The sequence below is a fragment of the Myotis myotis genome, unplaced genomic scaffold (genome assembly GCF_014108235.1).
Source record: "Myotis myotis isolate mMyoMyo1 unplaced genomic scaffold, mMyoMyo1.p scaffold_m19_p_2, whole genome shotgun sequence".
NCBI lineage: Eukaryota > Metazoa > Chordata > Mammalia > Chiroptera > Vespertilionidae > Myotis > Myotis myotis.
Window position 1 is genome coordinate 53,183,637 of NW_023416324.1, and position 19,102 is coordinate 53,202,738.

Consider the following 19,102-nt stretch of genomic DNA (forward strand, 5'->3'; position numbering starts at 1 on the left):
AAAGAAAAAGAAAAGAAAAGGAGGAGGACTCAGGATATTAAATGGTACAAGGGCTACAGAGTCCATTGGAAAGAAGGTTTATTGAAGTGGTAGAGAGAAAATGAGACCAGTGGATTGAAGAAGGGGTGGTCAATAAAGTAGAAGCAGTAAGAGTAAGAAAGCCCTTCAAGAATATTGACTATAAACAGGAGGAGAGACATGGAATGTTGTCCAGAGGGCCTCTTTAAAAACTGCCAGATGTTGTATCAGTAACTATATTGATTATTCACCACCATAATGTTTTCTTGAGCTGCTATAATTTTCCAAGTCCTAGGTGGCAAAGGATAAAAAGTGGTTTAAGATTGATTTTAATCTAACTGAGGAAAATGATACATAGAAAAATTTTAAAAAGGAGCATATACAAAGTAGCGAATATATGAAGCTGAAAATAGTGTTATGAGCAGTCAGTCTCAGAGTCATTGGTGTGGGCTAGAATATCTGGGTGAGGTTTCAGAAAGGTGGCAAGACTTAAGCTTGTTGTTTTTTAAATAATTTTTTGTTGATTTCACAGAAGAAGGGAGAGATAGAAACATCAATAACGATGCACACCCCCTGCTAGGGCTTGAGGCCCCAACCAGGGCATGTGCCTTGACCAGGAATTGAACTGTGATCGCCTGGTTCATAGGTTGACACTAAACTACTGAGCCACACTGGCTGGAGAACTTAAGCTTGTTCTTGAGGCCGGGCTAGGACTTCCTTGGGGGGCGTGTCAATGGGGTGAGTAGAGCTCCAGGCAGAGGCTAATTGGTGTCAGTCAGGGATTGGAGGGCTAGAGTGAGGAGTGTTTGTTCATCTCGGGTCCTTATCTTTACTGGAAAGGTGGTTTTGTTCTAAAGCTTTCTCTGGGTCCTGCACAATAGCCAGCAGTGCAAGTAAATATTAACCAAATATATGCTGGGTATGTGCTGGTTTTATAGGAAGCTGACATAAGCATTTGCCTGGAATAAGACTAAAAAAGGAAAATTAAGGTCTTCAGACTCATAGAGTTTATTGTGAGTTGCAAATTTGGATCTTTACAGAAAATATGAAACAACAATCTGGTCTGAGTAAATACAGAATTCAATTCTATGGAATTTAGGAAAAGTTGCCACTAGAGATAACTACCCTATAAAATCCCTTCATCATTCCCATTCTTTCTTGCCCTTTACTCCTCTGGTATCGAGAAGTTTTTATTTTTATTTTTTTTTCTTTATAGATTAAGGTATTACATATGTGTCCTTATCCCCCCCAACGCCCCCCACCCCCCACTCATGCCCTTCCCCCCCCCCCCCGTGTCTGTGCCCATTGGTTATGCTTATATGCATGCATACAAGTCCTTTGGTTGATCTCTCCCCCTTACTCCTACCCTCCCCTACCTTCCCTCTGAGGTTTGACGATCTGATCGATGCTTCTCTGTCTCTGGATCTGTTTTTGTTCTTCAGTTTATGTTGTTCATTATATTCCATAAATGAGTGAGATCATGTGATATTTATCTTTCTCTGACTGGCTTATTTCACTTAGCATAATGCTCTCCAGGTCCATCCATGCTGTTGCAAATGGTAGGAATTCCTTCTTTTTTATAGCAACATAGTATTCCATTGTGTAGATATACCACAGTTTTTTAACCCACTCATTTGCTAATGGGCACTTAGGCTATTTCCACATCTTAGCTATTGTAAATTGTGCTGCTATGAACCTGGGTAGTAGAAAAATACCATGTAAGAAAAAATATCCTGTAACTAAATTAAATCTAGAAAAAATTTTTTTTCTGCTGCTGCCTAATTATGCTAAGAGGACTGTGCCCTCTAAGCTGGGACTTGTTTGTGACTTTGCCAACAGGTCAGTCCAAGGCTTAACCCTATATCGGTTCCCCACACCTGGGGGTGCATATATCCTTTCTGATTGGTGTTTCTAGTTTCTTGGGATATATTCCTAGAAGTGGGATCACTGGGTCAAATGGGAGTTCCATTTTTAGTTTTTTGAGGAAACTCCATACTGTTCTCCACAGTGGCTGCACCAGTCTGCATTCCCACCAGCAAAGAAGAAGTTTTAATTCAGTACAAGTTTCAATAATGCCCCTAGGGGTCTTGCTCCTATGGAGTTTTATCTCATTGGAGAGCAGCACTGTGAAAACCAGGATAAGAAGAACTCACTCGATGGCAGGTGAAAAATGGGAATATTAATTAGAGGAAACAAAGTGAATTCAAACTTGGAGGAGACCACATGAACCAGGGAAGAAGAGAGGGAGGAAGCGGCCAGGGTGGGTATTTGTGGGGATAGTCACAGAGCATGGACAAAGGGTTAGAAGTAAAATAGCCCTAACCCATCATGGTTGGTACCTTACATTTCTATAACTAATACTTTTATCTCACAAGCATAGACTCTAGTGTCTTGAAAAAACACACACAAAAAAACCCCAACAGCTCCTCTTCTCAGCAACTGAAGAGATGCTGAATAGTTCAGCGAGTTTTTAAAAAATAGACTCCTTGTTTGTTTCAAGTGTCCTTGATGAAAGGCATGTGGGGCTAAGTACATGTTTAACCTGTCCCTTTGCAGAGGCACAGGGCCATTTAGTCCCTCGGAGTTCATTGAGAGGTTTGGGTGGGGGTGGGGAGGTGTGATGGAGAAACCACAGTGAAAGCTGGAGCCTCAGAGTAGGCCAGCAGGTGAGCAATTTCCTTTCCCGAGTTACCTACAAATCCCTGCTTCCCAAAAGGCTGCACACAAATGCCCCCGGAGCCCTGCTTTTTTAAACACTCATTTGTGACGCATGGAGAGGCTCGAAGGGGACAGTCCTCAGAGGTCGAGCCCCGCAGCAGCGCAGCCTCTGCTTGTCAGAGATAGAGCCGCCTCGCCGGCTCGCCTGGAGTCGCCCAAGTCTTGGGCTGCTCGACTTCATGCGGAAAACCTTCATTTTGATAAAGCTTTTCTCTCGGCTGTTATTTTTAAGCTCAGCTCTCCTCTGTGTGACACACGTACATCCACTTCTGGGTCTTTTCACAGGAAACTTGGCACACGCTGTATCAATGGTGTCTGCCATGCTGAACCCACGGGATTTCTTCACTTGCTTTTTTGTACGTATATGTCTATTCTTCTTCTCCCCTCTCTATCTCCGTGTTCCTTTATTCCCTGTCAGTGTCGAGCATTTAATACGATTATGCAGAGATGCGAGGTTGTCACAGACCTTTTGTGTCCGACTGTAAAATAGACGCCCAGAAGGCCCATAGTACATTGCCTGAGAGTGAGTGTTGGATCCGGTTTCTTTCTTTTTTTAAATTTTATTTTATTGCTTAAAGTATTACAAAGAGTATTACATATGTCTCCTTCCCTCCCACACACCTTCCCCCGGCCTCCCCTACCCCCCAGTGTCTTGTGTCCATTGGTTATGCTTATATGCATGCATACAAGTCCTTCCATTGATCTCTTACCTATCCTACCCACAACCCTCCCCGGCCTTCCCGCTGTAGTTTGACAGTCTGTTTGATGCTGCTCTGCCTCTGTATCTGTTTTTGTTCATCAGTTTATAATGGTCTTAAATGGAAATGAGAAGAGTCCTAGGACACTTTTTGGTAAAAGTGATTGACACCTTTAGCATCTATATCTCCACACTTAACAGGGCTGGGGACAGGCTTGGGACCTCAGAAATCAGAGAAAAGCAAGTACATGATGCAGGAAGAAAAGAATTGTTATTTGTCAGGAGATCCATGAGGTGACCTTGACAAAAAACAAAGCTCTTAAAATTCTTTATAGCCGAAACCGGTTTGGCTCAGTGGATAGAGCGTCGGCCCGCGGACTGAAAGGTCCCAGGTTCGATTCCGGTCAGGGGCATGTACCTGGGTTGCGGGCACATCCCCAGTAGGAGATGTGCAGGAGGCAGCTGATCGATGTTTCTCTCTCATCGATGTTTCTAACTCTCTATCTCTCTCCCTTCCTCTCTGTAAAAAAATCAATAAAAAATATATTTTTTTAAAAAAATTCTTTATAAAGAGATCATTTACTGATTTCTAATCTCCCTTGGAATTCTAAAATATGACTTGCTATACCTCCTGTTTGTCTTGGTCACCTATGTTTCTGCTTCATGGACATTCATATTATTTTCCCGTCGGTGTTTGGTTTTAGAAGGCTTGTGTTCTGTTGTCAAAGCTAAATGTCCAATACATTTGCAGGCTTATGTACAGCATGGGGTTTGCATAGTTCTCGTATTTCTAAAAGCCAGTATTCAGAAGCATCACTAGAAAGCACTATTTTGGTAATAGCTGAGCAATAAAAGCTGGACACGTCTTTGATGCTTTGAGTTTTGTGACTTTTTTAGTGATAAGACTAGTTAATTATTCTTTTCAACACTTGAGTAGCACATATTTTGTCATTTTCTTCATTCCTCAAAGTTTTGACTATGCGCTTTGTGGGAGAAAATTTCCGCACACTGTCATCCTGTGATCCACCCACACAGAGGTGTCACAACCAATAGTGTGAAAAGAAAACCCTCTGCTTACCCATGGTCCCAACACTTTAGGAAAATGTTAGACTCTGTGAAGAAAATATAATCAATATGATGTTTTTCAATATCTGTCCTCCCTTTCTCAATTTCAAATTAATGTAGAACAAATGATGTACCATGAATACATAGCTGTGTTTCCTGTGATATTCTTTTTTTAAAATATATTTTTATTCATTTCAGAGAGGAATGGAGAGGGAGAGAGAGATAGAAACATCAATGATGAGAGAGAGTCATTGATTGGCTGCCTCCTGCACGGCCCCCACTGGGGATGGAGCCCGCAACCTGGGCATGTGCCCTAGACCAAAACTGAACCTGAGTCTGCAGGCCTATGTTCTATCCACTGAGCCAAACCAGCTAGGGCTCCTGTGACATTCTTGATAGTTACTTCAGCATTCAACAATGTTCCATTTTGCAGTTTGCATACCTAAGAAAGATAAGCAATAACTGTAGCCATACTTAGAAAAGACAATTATACTTGCTTGTTAATTCTAGGGCATTAACTCCTGGAAACCTCACAATCAATAGTGTGTGTGTGTGTGTGTGTGTGTGTGTGTGTGTGTGTGTGATTCAGTCATTTTCACTCTTCAGGTTGCATTTCATGGTGCTGAGCAAATAGTATGTGAAGAGTGAGGAATTTTTTTTCACATTACCATCAATAAATGAGTTTAACTGCAAAACAAATCTTATAATCCACCTCTTCAATCCCACTGGCAGTGGGACAAATCCTGTAGCTTTAGAGGTAAGCCTTCAAATATACTTCAACTGACAGACTGAAGTTTGTTTTAGGAAAAGTCAAGGTTCTGCAATCCTTTGCATTTATTGGAGTTTTCTGTTTCCGTGGCTTCCAAGACTTGACTGAAATGAGGCTTTCAGTGTTTAGAGTTTCATGATGTGGGGCTTTGGCCAGTTCCTTCTCTCTTACCTAGATTATGTTCGAAATCTGTGTACTGCTGTTCTAGAAAGAATCGGGGGACTCCTGCCCGGTTCGCATGGCTGTGCCCTTGCATGCCTTTACTAGAGCCGAGGGCTGGTGTCTCAATCAGTCCGCATGCAGCCAAAACGGGGCTGCCTTCTGGAAACATGTGGAATTAAAACTACAGGTCTCAGTGTCCATGAAGAACTGCTTTCAAAGGGATTCAAAGGGAAACCTAGGCTCGGGCTCTGCTGGCTGTTGGCAAGGAGGGGTGAGCACCCTGATGACATCAGATTTACAAAACAGAGTTTCACAGGCCTCCCTTTTCTTACGGGGGAAGAGGAACCAAAAATCCTCTGGTTGTGGTCATAGTCCCGGAGTAATAGTTTATGTTGAGCCCTCAGGTACAAAGGAGAGTCAGGGATATAGGTAGAGGCTTTATTTGGCTCTGAAGCAAAGCATGTGCTTTCTGATGTTACTGACACAATTGTTACCTGGTTTCTGTGTACAGCCCAAATTGTGAGGAACCTCAAGTGGTTGCTGAGGGTCTGATCACCACATAACATACATAATACAGGAATATCAATAAGGTCTACAGACCCAGCTGTGCCATCTCCATGTTTTGGGGCTCAAACCCAGTACTTCCAGTTGTTATGCCTCATGAAGATAATGAGTCTTTAATTATTTTTTGTTACCTAATAATTGAAACATGGGGCTCGGGGTGCAGACTTCTCATGGATTCTTGTCCAATGAAATTGAAGAATAAATTCGTGGACTAACATCTCTTTAGTAAAAAATGTGCAAGTTTATTGGAAGCATATACAAACTACCTCGGGAGGGGTCCCAAATGGGAAAATCTGCTCTATCCCTCTCTCTCTAATGGGAAAAAATTTTTTAAAAAAATCTATCTCGTGTTCCTTTGTCTCCAGATTATATATGCTGTAGCTCTTTGTATGAATATGACCCTTTCTAATTGGACCTTTGTTAATCTAGGACCCCTGTGCTTTCCTCATTGATCACTCTACTACATAGTATCAGTTCCAAAGGTCAAAACCCATGTGGTACCCCCCTATTTCTCTCCCTCTTATCTTGCAACACTCCTTTATCTTATCTGAAAATATGTTTCCCTCTTCCCTGTACCCTATGACTTTTCCCTATCCTCTATGAAAATATGTTAAGCATTTTGGCAGCTTGGAGCTATTTCTGCCCTTCACATGTGCATTCCTCTCCCATGGGCCCTCTTTATTCCCTAAACCTGCCTGTTTTGTCTCTAAAATTCCTTTCATCATGATGTAAGAAGCAGAGATAGAAAGATACCAAAAAAAGAGAGACTACAAAACTATATCTGTGTGTACAAGTTGCTGATCTAGATGACTTGAAAGCATTTTTTTAGGAAATGGGCACTAATCTCTAAGGCAAGTAAATGTGAATTGCACTGCATTTCAAGGGCCTGGTTACATTACACTTGAAAAAATTGGAAGCAGTGCAAGGAATGGGGCGTCTCATAGTCAGAAGTAAAGAGACCCCAGTGAGTGTGGCAGTGGCAGGTGTTCAGAAGGGGTTCAAGGGTAGCTCAGGAGGAGAGAGCAGTGTGGTTGCTATGCTGAAGGTCAAGAAGATGGTACTCCCAAGAGAAGCCTGAAGCAGCAATGGAGTTCTGGATCATCTCGTAGCAACATGGGCAAAGCTGTGGCAGCAGGCAGATCCGGGACTCCTCAGCATTAGGTCAAAATGATTGCTTGTCAGGCAGATGTGTTTGTAAACTAATGACTTTCACAGTGTGATGAGATTGAAAATGAAGCCTAATTGCTTCCACTGACTTAACCCTTGGAATGCTTCCAGGCATGCTGACAGCCATGTGTCTTTAATCATGTAAGTTAATCACCTTCAGGCACAAATCAGAAAACAGAGGCTTGTGGGAAGTCTGGGGAGCATGAGTGTTCTGTTATTCGGCTACACTTCTAGGGCTGTCATCCATTCAAATAAGAACACCAAGAAGCTGGCCACAGTGCCCTTAAACCAGTGTTTGTTAGTAGCAAGGCAGTTACATGGCTCTATAATTCAGAAAAAAAATAATATTATGCAGGTTTTTTTAAGTGACTTCAAAACAACAACCCCTTGGTGGTAACAGATTGAGAGGAGCAAGTCACCTTGATCCTCCTAAGGCCACAGTGAACCTCAGTCCAGCTCTAGGAGAAAATCAGAATTGGAAAATGGTCTAATAATCAGGCCAACCTGATTAATGGTGACAATTAGTATTTGACTATAGTGCATAACCAACTGATTATGAATCATTTGAGTACTTTAGGTAAATTTTCAATACAGGCAATTAAAATGAAAAGAGTCATGATGCTTACATAATGACTTCATTAAATTAATTCAGTTCTGAGTTGGAGAAAATTTTCTTTTGTCGCAAGGAACCAGCAGAATATAACTTCCATTCACTTCTGTTTAAAAGAGAACTGGAGAAAACACTGAACACACACACACACACACACACACACACACACACACACACATTGAAAATGGCTTATTCTTCTCTGAAAGTGAACTGCGTTGCTGTGGAAGAAAGAACTGAAGGTCAGAGCATGGACTGAGTCCCCTTCCTTATTTGGATGAAGTAAATCTTGTTTTCGGTTATATTTTGTACTCTGCTAAGTGCATGTATTGTTAAGGTTAAAAGAATTTACTGTGGAGTGATCTGGAAGGGGCAGATACTTCAGAGAAATAAATACTCCATTCTGTTACATAAACAATTGACTCAAATCACATGCTTCATGATAAAAGACAAAGCTGGAGCCAAGTCCAAATCCTGCAGATCAGTGCAGTCAGGGGAACAAAGGTTCCTTCAGGGGAAATGCGGTCATTCAGTCAAAGCAGTAAGAGTGTTGTGAAGGGAAAGGAAGAAGCTCTGTAGGTCTAAGCGGGAGCTTTACAGTTTGCACAGCGCACTTGCCTTTAAGTCATACACACACTCTGCAAAGGAGATCGCATGTGTATTAGTCATAACCAGTGCCTACCTAGCAGTTCACCATTTACAAAGCTCCAAGCATTATCTCTTCATTTCCTTCATTCCTGTCATAATTTTTAAAGACTCGGAAAGTTAAAGTATTATAATCTGTCCAAAATCACAGGACTAGTAGCAGCAAAAAACAAACAAACAAAAACAAAAAACACAGGTATTTTAACTCTAGTTTTTTGTCCTACATACTATCTCCTGTCTCTCCTATCTCTTAAGACCCTTTATTCTACTTCATTAAGGACCTTTTTCAGGGTTAACTCTTATAGTCATTGTATTCTTTTCTATGTCTCTCACAGTGAAAAACACTTTAAATTCTAGCTTATGTGTGGTGGTGATGTTCCCACCTTTTACTTTGTATTTCATTCCCAATTAGACTGCGGTCTCTTTGAATGCATACACTGCCATTTCTAGCACAGAATTGGGCCTTCACAGCAGGAAGGATCAGCCTGTGCATGTCCCCACACTGGTGAACACCATCCTAGCACATCATTTCTCCTAAAATGCAGGATGACCAGAGGCAGCACTAAAGCCCTTTGAGCTGCTGTTGCTGCAAGGTTGACCTGGCACATTCTTCTCAGCAACTTGTTTCTGAGCTCAAGCCTCACTTGACACAACGAAATTACAAATTACCAAATAGCATGGACTTTCAAAATTCTATGCACTTAGATGAAATCAAATGTTGAATTCAGAAATGATGAAAATCACTGTAAGAATTAAGGACTCATTGCCCTTTATCTATTTCACTTTCTATAATGGTCTTACCACTACTTACTGCTATTTGGAGAGCTTTCATCAGTGGCATTCACCCTTAACAATGTTTCCTGAGAATTGTGAAAGCAGGTGTGTGTACATATGTGTGTGGGCATAGCTTATCTATCTACACTAATAAAAGAGAAACATGCAAATTGGCCATCCCTCCGCTATGCCCACCAGCCAATCAGAGCTATATGAAAATTAACCCAACAAAGATGGCAGTTAATTTGCATACACAGGCGTGGAGTGAAGACTGAAGACAGCGTGGAAGGAAGCCAAGTGCTGCAGAAGGGAGCAAAGCTGTGGAGAAGGGAACAGAGTTGAGGTAGTGGAGACAGAAGTGGAGCTGAGGCAGCAGACACGCAGGGAGAGAGGCAGCAGAGACAGGAGGGAACGAAGTGGTGGACATAGGAGGGAGCGAGGTGGTGGACTGTCAGGGCCTGCCTGACAGGGTTGAGCCGGGCTGAGGCAGGGAGGTGGGAATTGAGAAAAGAAAGAAAGACGGGAAAGCGGGGTCGGGAGGACCCCAGTTCTCTTGATGAACTGAAGTGAGTTTATTAGCTATACAATCCTATTTATACACAGCACACTGAATCAGAGGTCAAGAGGAATGTATTCTTTGTTCCTCTTAATCTCTAAGGGAGAGATACAGCAGAAGGACAAGTTCTCAGTACAGCATATCTCAGTAAATAGTTACAGACTTCTTGGTAAGCTATGAAAGGCTGTTCTCATTCTACAAATGTTGCTCTCATTCTACTGATAATCGCCATCCAAACAAGTCTGGGAAAACTGTGTGGGTAAGGGTCCCAGCCTTGCCAGCCCCTTCAGGGGCAAGGACCTTGCTAGCTTACATCTGGCCCCCAACAGTGGACATGGGAAGGAATGAGGCAGTGGAAATGGGAGGGAACCAAGGCAGCGGAGACAGGAGGGAGTGAAGTGATGGAGAAGGGAGGGGGCCGAGGCAGGGGAGATGGGAGGGAGCGAGGCAGTGAAGATGGGAGGCAGTGAGGCAGCGGAGACAGAAGGGAGGGAAGTGACAGAGAAGGGAGGGAGGGAAGTGGCGGAGAAGGGAGGGAGCGAGGCAGTGGAGATGGGAGGGAGCGAGGCAGCGGAGATGGAAGCAAAGCCTGCCAAGGCGGGCTTCTCTCCCTTCTCTGCTTCGCTCTGGCCGTAGGAAGCCCTATTCTTGCAGGAATCTTCCTGCAATGGGCCTCTAGTATGTACATATTTGTGTATTACAGTATTTGTTCACCAGTGTTCTCCTTTCCTCAGTGTAACCTATTTCCTCGCATCTCCTGCCCCTTACTTCTCCTGGAGTCTTTCCTCTCAGGTGGTAAGACTTGGGCTAAGGAACTAACTCAACCAATTACTGAAAGGTTTGCTAATGTATCAAATTCATATCCAATGAGTCTGTCTCACAGGAAGGACTGTTTCCACCAAATGTTTTATGCCTGAAGATGTTCCATAAAGTGCCATACAGAACAAAAGACTGTCTCTTTCCAGAGTTTTATACAAAAGCAAACAGATAAAAATGAACACCCCAGGTGGTCTTCTCGGGGAGAAAAAGTCTTAGAATGTGCATCATCTTTCTTTTATTTCTCTCTTCTGATCCTAATGATAATCTCCATGGCACTGACACTTTTCATGTGTCTGGTGTCCTTCCCAGGTCACTTAGCAAGTTCTCTGTTCCTAGTGACTGTGCCTCATTCACCTACAATTGGCACACCAACCATGCTCTGGGAGGATGGAAGTGTATTCCTGACATGCTATGTGACTTGTGGTCCAGAGGTATTATATTTATTTCCATGCAGTTTATCAGCTTCGTCCTCATGACCTTACAGTTATACTTTGAACACAGGCATTTGGGCCACTTGCTGGTAGGCCTCTATTCACCCAAGCAGAGTTTCTGGAATTTCTGCCTCTATATCTAGTTGTAGCAGTCCTCAGGGAGTCAGCTTCTCCTAAAAAGGGCAGACTTTGGAGAATGAAATTTGAATGCTACCTTCACCTCTTACCAGCTGTAATACTGGCCATCTGATTTAACCACTCTGAACCTCAATTATCCATCTGGAGACTAGATATGCTAATACCAACCACATAGTGAGCTCGTGAGGAATGGAAAAAATCTCAAAAGTACCAGTACCTGCCCACAGGAAGCTATCATGAGATATTTGCTCCCTTCTGTCTTCGCGACCGCCCACTCTGTTACTGCCCCACCACTCCCACAATTTTCATTATTCTCACTCTTCTCAAAAAACTTGCAGTTTATGACATAGCTCAGCAATAGACTCCTGACCTTATCACTAATAATAATTGTATCACTCCTACTGTCATAGCTGGTTTCAGCTCCGTAAGTGACATCAACCCCAATGCCAATGACCCAATGCTGTTGCGGATTAATATGATGAAAAAGAATAGTTATATATCTGGTGAATCCAACCTTGACAAACACAACATTGACTATAGTCAAACTCCTCAGCCTCCCAAGTCAGCCACTGTCCTTTTCATAAAAACTCACAGGATTTTTGGTATGACAACTCTTTCTAATTGGATATGTTATTGCTTTGGGCTTAAGAATTCTACGCTAGAGAACTTGAAGGCAATCCTTGGTATTTGTTCTCTTTCTTCCCCCTCTAAGTCTAAGCTGCCCCAAGATTTAGACACTCCTTTCAGATGTTTTCATGAATTCACCCTATCATTTTTATGTTTGTTTGTTTTTCACTATACCTTCTTATTTTCAGGGGTGGGAAACATTTTTTCTGCCAAGGGCCATTTGGGTATTCATAGCATCATTTGAGGGCCATACAAAATTATCAACTTAAAAATTATGTTGCTATGAAAAATGCTCCCAGATTTATTGAATTTTGAGTCCCACCTTCAGTTGCCTTGGCAGGACCAGACCAAATGATACTACCTAAAGACCAGACACTCTCCCCTTGCTTTCCTCCTTTGGTACCTAGAACCCAAAATTGTTACACTAGTCTCTACTTTCAGAGCATTACACCCTATGTCTAAAAACTTTCAATCTCCTTGTAGCAAGTCAAGAATTCCTCCCCTGGCTTTCAAATTCCCTTGTAATCCAACACCTCATCTACTCAATTTGCCCCCATTATTCTCTAGCATGTCCTCTCTAACTTAGTAAATACATTCTTATTATTCTAATTACAGACTATACATATTCCGTTCTCTTGGCCTTTACCAAGAGAGTCCCCTAACCTGCATTTCTTTTCCCCTTTGTCTCTGCCTCATTTCCTATTCAATGCAACATAAGCTCACAAGCTCTTTGCCTGTTCACCACTATATCTCAATATATAGAAAATTTCCTGGTACATGATCAGCTTTCCGCCAGTGTTTGTGACTGTCCCTCAAAGCCCACTTCAAAGCTAATTCTTTTTTACATCTACACTGTTTTATTAAATTCTTGTACTACCCACATTCATCTTCATTTTCATTAGCTGATCATATGCTCTTGAATATGGAATCTATGGCTTGCATCATTTGCTTCTTGCAGAGTGTCTTGATAATGTGAGAAAGTAAATATTATGCTTTGGGGAAAGGCCTGTAATGACACAAGGATGATTCATAAAATTAATTGATCACTTACTATTTGCCAGGCACTATTCTAAGATCTAAGATGGTGACCTAGATCAGTGGTCGGCAAACTGCGGCTCTGCAAACCATGGCTCACGAGCCACATGCGGCTCTTTGGACCCTTGATTATGGCTCTTCCACAAAATACCAGCTCTTCCACAAAATACCGACTTCTGCGCATGGGCCACGAAGTTTCAATTGCACTGTACGTGCGCGCCCGCACATGGTATTTTGTGGAAGAGCCACACTGAAGGGGCCAAAGAGCCGCACGTGGCTCGTGAGCCGCGGTTTGCCGACCACGGGCCTAGATGAACTGGTTTCTGTATCTTCGCTGCCACTGGCTACTTATATGACCTCGCGTAGATAGACACATTCTCTGAGCTTCAGACAACTCCTTTATAAACTGAAAGGGTTTAACTAGGTTAGTTGTGATGTCTCTTCCAAATGTAAGATTATCTGAATTTTAAATATTTATTTATAGATTCCTGAGTGGTGGTTCATAAATACTTGCTGACTAATGAATACTATAACCTTTACCCTTCCAAACTCATGATTGTGTATTTTCAGTTTCTTTTAATTTATTTGTTTTTATTGAATGTCTTTCTTAAGTACAGCATAGGGAATATAGCCAAGTCACTAGTTTGGGGGACAGATGACCTCTCTTTGAGTCGTCCCAGCCTTGGTTTAATTCTTCAAAAAGATACTCTTTATTTAGCTTGAATTCTGATTTGAAAAGGAGAACATTGATGACCTTTAAGCACTTTTCTTCCCTAAGACCTTCAAAAGTAACTTAGCTAGTTTTATCTCACAGACCTTAAAAACACTCCTATGTCTTGAGATTGTAGCAAAAACGTATCGGCCAAGACATTTTTCATAGAGTCCTTCTCATGTCAGGCCCTTCCTTGAGCTGTCCTTGTGGCAAGCTGGCTCCCTGGCTCTGACACCAATATGCTCACAAATGCCTTTACTCTTTGCCTATAACCAAATTGTGTTACCAGATGAGCTTTAAAGAGCTAATAATCTGATCTTCAGCTAATTAGTATTTTGGACAACTTTAGAAAATTTATCTAAAGTAGGATACTGTGTATACTTTCAAAATCAGATATAAGATGACCACAAATTTTAAAATATTCCTTTTGAATTGGAAAACTAAAAAAAATCAGAGCCACTAGCCTGAGATCTCTGTTAGCTTCTGGGGCTTGTTTAGATTCTGGGATAAACAAATGATTACTGTTGACCTCCTCCTTGAGAGGCCAGTCAGATTAGGAAATAAAGCTTACTCAAAGTCTGTTGTGTGGTTTTTTGTTTTTTTTTTTACAGTCACAATATTCTTCTCTATGAAGATGGGCATGCTGTGGTGGCAGATTTTGGAGGTGAGATTTTTATGTATAATTCCTCAAATGATATCAGTTTCTTTCTTCCTTGCATAGCTTGTGCCTCATATTGTGTGACAGACATTAGATTCCACCCTGACAACTGCACTTCTCTAAGTCATTCAAATTTCAATGATCCTGCTTTTTGTTAAGTATATAATTTATTTTCAGTTTTCCCCCTTGGATATCCTCAGCTAAAATAAAGGAACTGAGAAGTTAAAGAAGGTAGAGGTTTCTTAGGGTTTCAACATTTTAGCTGTAATCTTCGACCCTGGTTTTAAGATATGTTCTTTGACCTGGATTTGTTTTGTTTCCCTCAGAATCAAGATTTCTACAGTCTCTGGATGAAGACAACATGACAAAACAACCTGGGGTTTGCTGCTGCTTGTGTTCCCTAAAATTGTGAAACAATTAAAATGTGTGCACTCAGCATGAGAGGAAGTGAGATTGAGAGCAGCTTTAAGTGGAAGAAATGCCATTGTCCCAGGGGCAGGATAATGTTTTGTGCTTTTATTTTCAGTAAGCCCTCAAAGAACCCATTTCAAGTCTGTCCCAGGAGAAAATAGATTTTATATATATATATATATATATATATATATATATATATATATATATATATATATATATGGAAAATGTTATGAATAAGATAATACAGAATTTGTTTCAAATGTAACTGATAAGTACATGGCAGGCATGGATAATTGACTTTCGTATTCAGATCTCCTTATTAAGTAGTATAGTTAAAACTTAATAGGTAATTCACTAGAAAATTTGTAGCTCATCAGCATCTATTGACAACTCATGTTCCACTTTAACATTATAAGACAATAGGTGCCATAGCCAAGCATTAATGTTTAAGTAAAATAGTATAAGCTTTAACATCTGAAGCAAGTATCATGGTACTCAAAATGTCTGCAATTAAATTCATCACCTGCCCCCTCCTTCATACTCCCAATCCCCCAAAAATGTACACTTCTCTTTTTTGGAGTATCTGTGTTTTTTAGTTACCCAAGCTTGGGTTAATTTGTCATTCCTTCCTTTTCCTGCTTCCACTGACACATTACACAATCATTTTTTCTGATTGTTTCTTTTTTTTTTTTATGTTCATCGCAGTTTCTCATTTTCCACAGCCTCAGTTCAGGCCCTCAGCCTCTCTTTCCTGGATTATGGCAATAGGCTTCTAACTCAGTCCTCTCATCCAGCTCATTCTTTGCAAAATCAGCCAAGTGTTGTGTTTTAACTGTTTACCTCCTCCTGTAAACCATCAACAGTGCCCACTTCCCACAGGCCAACATCCCAATTCCTTTGCCTGGAAGCCTCCTGCCCTTCCCAATCTGGCCCCAGACCCCTCTGTGACCTCCTGTCCCATGACAAGGTCTCTCAAATTCCCTGTGCTCCAGCACACACCCCACTTAACCATCTTGCAGACACACCAGGAATGCAAAATGTGGGTAAAAGCCTAGTCCTTGATCTCAAAGAGCTCATTTTCTAGTGAGGAGAATGGGAATTTAAAGCAGTGTGGAGGTTCAGTGATATGATGTGACATAGTGATGGGAGCTCAGGTGGGATGGGTAGATGTAAACCAGATGTGTAAGAAACAGGAGGGGGTGTCAGGCAGAGTCAACAATAACATGAGCAAATACATAAGGGAGGATGAGAAATATCAGACTTCCTGGGAGAACTTCATAAGCTTGGCACTGTTGGCATGTACTGTGTGAGGAAGAAAAAGTGAGAGATGAGTTAGAGAGAAAGGCAGGAAAAACATCATGGACCATATTGTATCCAAGTAGGATTATACATGTTGGTTTCCCCAGTTAGGTTTCATTCATATGTTCAGTAAATATTTATGAAGCACCTTCTAAGTGTCAGACATTCATTTAGGAACTGGGGATATTAGAGCAGACAAAATAAAGTTCTTGTTCCTACTAGAAAAAGATAGACTCTGAACAAGTTAACAAAATAAGTGGTGATAAGTGTCATGAAGGAAAAACAAAGCAGATGTATGAAAGGAAAGTGATGGGAGTGCCTTTTAGATAGGATGATAAGGAAAGATAACATCCCATAAGAGAACTGATGTGTGAGTTGTCCATGTAGGGGAAAGAGCAGTGCAGACAGGGGAAACAGGAAGTGCAAAGGCCCTGAGGCAGGAGAGTTCTGTGTATGCTCAAGGCCAGAGTGACTGGAGTGAAATAAGCAAGGAAAATGGTAGGGTATCAGGGTGGTGTGAAAAGTGTGTCCTCTTTTGATAGGACACAAAGACCTCATCTGGTACCTGGAACATAGAGATAGCTAAACAGTGGTTCTCATCCCAGGTTGCACATTTAAATCACTTTGGAAACTTTTTTAATGTATACTATTTAAATTCAGTCCCCAGAAATTCTGATTTTATTGGCCTAGTATTGAGTCTGTGTACCTGTATCCTTTAAAAGTTCCCTCAGGTGAGTCTAAAATGAGGCCAGTTGAGATTCTCTGACTAAACAAACTTTCATTGAATGGAATTGAATTGCATTTCACCAACAGTGAGTTACATCCTTTTATTGTGGTAGCAGCGTGTAGTCTTTAAGCACAGCACTACTCTAAGTTTATTGTGAAGACTATTTTGTTTCTTACCAGTTATATGGCCTTATGTAGTAAGTTTGCTGATTCCTCTATTACCTGCCTATGAAAAATCGGCCGTACTGTATGCCTACTCCCACTTAGGCAATGTTGTGACACAACGCATAATCTCCTGTATAAAAGGAGGCTATTTGGAATTTGAAAGCTCTTGTGGAGGAATAGCATGTGAGGACCATAATCGGAATAAAGATGTTCTTGGAAAGCTATAATTATGCATGATTTCAAAATAAGATAGACACTTCAAAAGAATTACCAGCAGCCAGCACTACACACAGAATTTCAGTAAAAATTCTGGTTTCCTTCCATGGAAATACAAAGAAAGAAGGTGTTTGGCGAAGTTCGTTGCTATGATTATGGAGCCAAGGGGTTTTAGAGCTGAAGGGCTTTTTCCTCCTATTATGCCCCCGAGGAATCTAAATTCCTGAAAGCATGAGAGACTTGCCCAGAGTGCCCCAAATAGTGGCAGAGCCAAATCTAGAAGATGCATCTTCTAACTCAAAATCTAGAGCTGTTGCCTAAGCCACAAATAAACCAAATTTATGCATTTGCATTTCAGAATGGAAAGATACCTAAAACTGAAAACTACATAATTGCAAGAGAAAAGAATGTAAATAATGCCATCTAAACATGAGGATAGAGTTTTGTGCAGAGAAACTGACTTGTAACATTGCATGGGCTTTCTTTCTGGGCTATTGCCCAAGCAGCATTCAGAAATAACATGTCTGGGCCAACAAAGGAGGTAAGACAGACCTGATCCTGCCCATGGGAAATCTACTTCATAGTATACTCTGGGCACTCCCCAGAGGCCTCTTCTCTCCTTAGTCATGAGGGTACTATTTATGGGCCTCATTTAGTGATTTCCTAAATTATAACCTGCAGATCTAAAGGCGGGACGGTGCCTCCCACAGTGTGTAGATCCACTCTGAGGGAAATATAGATTTCCTGGATGAACATCAAGGCTCGCCATTCAGAAACTTATAAGGCTTCTGGGGGAAAGATGATCAAAAACAACAAAAGCTCTGCTGTCGATCATCACTTAATAAGAAACGGGGAAACTCGATGATTCCTATTGTTGCAATATTTTTGGAAAAAATTATGGATTTCATGATCTTCCGATGATTAAAAAAAATGTCTTTTGAAAAACGGAACAACAGTAAACACATTATTTATTGGACAAATTGAGTGTAGCACAGTGTCAAGGTTATTTTACGTTTTTGTCTTTTGAGAATATTGGGAAAACACTTAACAAGCAAGTCCTCACTAAGAAGAACACTGTTCTACAGTGGAAGAACTAGACACAGGGTGCGTAAGTGACCTGTGGATGTTTCTCCACACACAGAACCTCCGCTGGATGGCTCCTGAGGTCTTCACGCAGTGCACACGCTACACCATCAAAGCTGATGTCTTCAGCTACGCTCTGTGTCTGTGGGAACTTCTCACCGGCGAAATTCCATTTGCTCATCTCAAGCCAGGTAAGCCAGGCTGCAATGAAAGTTTCTCTTGTTTTCCTTGTTCCATGCACTTTTATAATCTCAAGAAACACTCCCCCCCCCCCCAAAAAAAATGAGTATTCTCGGTGGGTTGGCAAGGTGAGAGGTAAATAAACAATCTCAAATTGTTTTAAGATGTATGCCCAATCCAAAAAACATAATGACCTAATTCTGTGATTTTAGATATGGGCACACAAAAGTGTAGGTATATTTTATTAACGTTCAGTGCTTCAATTTACCTGTTGTTAATAAAACAAGCAAATGACGATGGCCATGTGACATGTAGGTACAAATAAGTGGACAGTGCAATCCTTATCTTTTGATATTAGATTTCAAAAGTGCCTTTTTAGTGTGTATGGAGGGGTGAGCTGAAAGTAGCAACACATAAAAATAACCTGTCAAGAAGAGAATTACTTTTCCTAACAATTTGGTGTTACATATATGGATACATTCCAAAAATGGGGCTTTGTGGGTGAGCCTAATATTGTTGATAATATACTATGTCCATGGAGGTGGAGGAGGTAGGGAATTTAATTACAGGATTTGAGGTTTAAAGTAAATTTCATTTGCATCTGTCTCGTCACTGTATCTGGAAGTCTCTCAGGTCTTGTCACAGTGTTTACTTACTGTGTCCACCATTATGCTCAAAGTACTTAAGGACTTTGCATCCCCCAAAACCAAGCATGCATGAAAAGTTGTTTTCAAATTAAATCATAAATACATTTTAAATAAGTTATATCGTAAGTGCCTAGTGGCCAGCCTATCACCATATATCAGAAGAATAAAGTCAAAAGTGATCTTAGGGAAAGACGAATCTTACAAACGTGT

The 19,102-nt window shown here is 41.2% G+C and overlaps 1 protein-coding gene across 2 annotated transcripts in view; it reads left to right on the forward strand.

The window, feature by feature from the left end:
• The window catches only part of LOC118676383 (serine/threonine-protein kinase TNNI3K), a 313,120-nt gene that overhangs the window by 205,777 nt on the left and 88,241 nt on the right, over nucleotides 1–19,102 (forward strand). For both annotated transcript variants that reach the window (XM_036350223.1, XM_036350224.1), the window contains 3 exons: nucleotides 14,116–14,168; nucleotides 14,489–14,541; nucleotides 18,124–18,256. In XM_036350223.1, coding sequence (XP_036206116.1) covers nucleotides 14,116–14,168; nucleotides 14,489–14,541; nucleotides 18,124–18,256 — 239 coding nt within the window. The remainder of the gene's footprint in view (nucleotides 1–14,115; nucleotides 14,169–14,488; nucleotides 14,542–18,123; nucleotides 18,257–19,102) is intronic.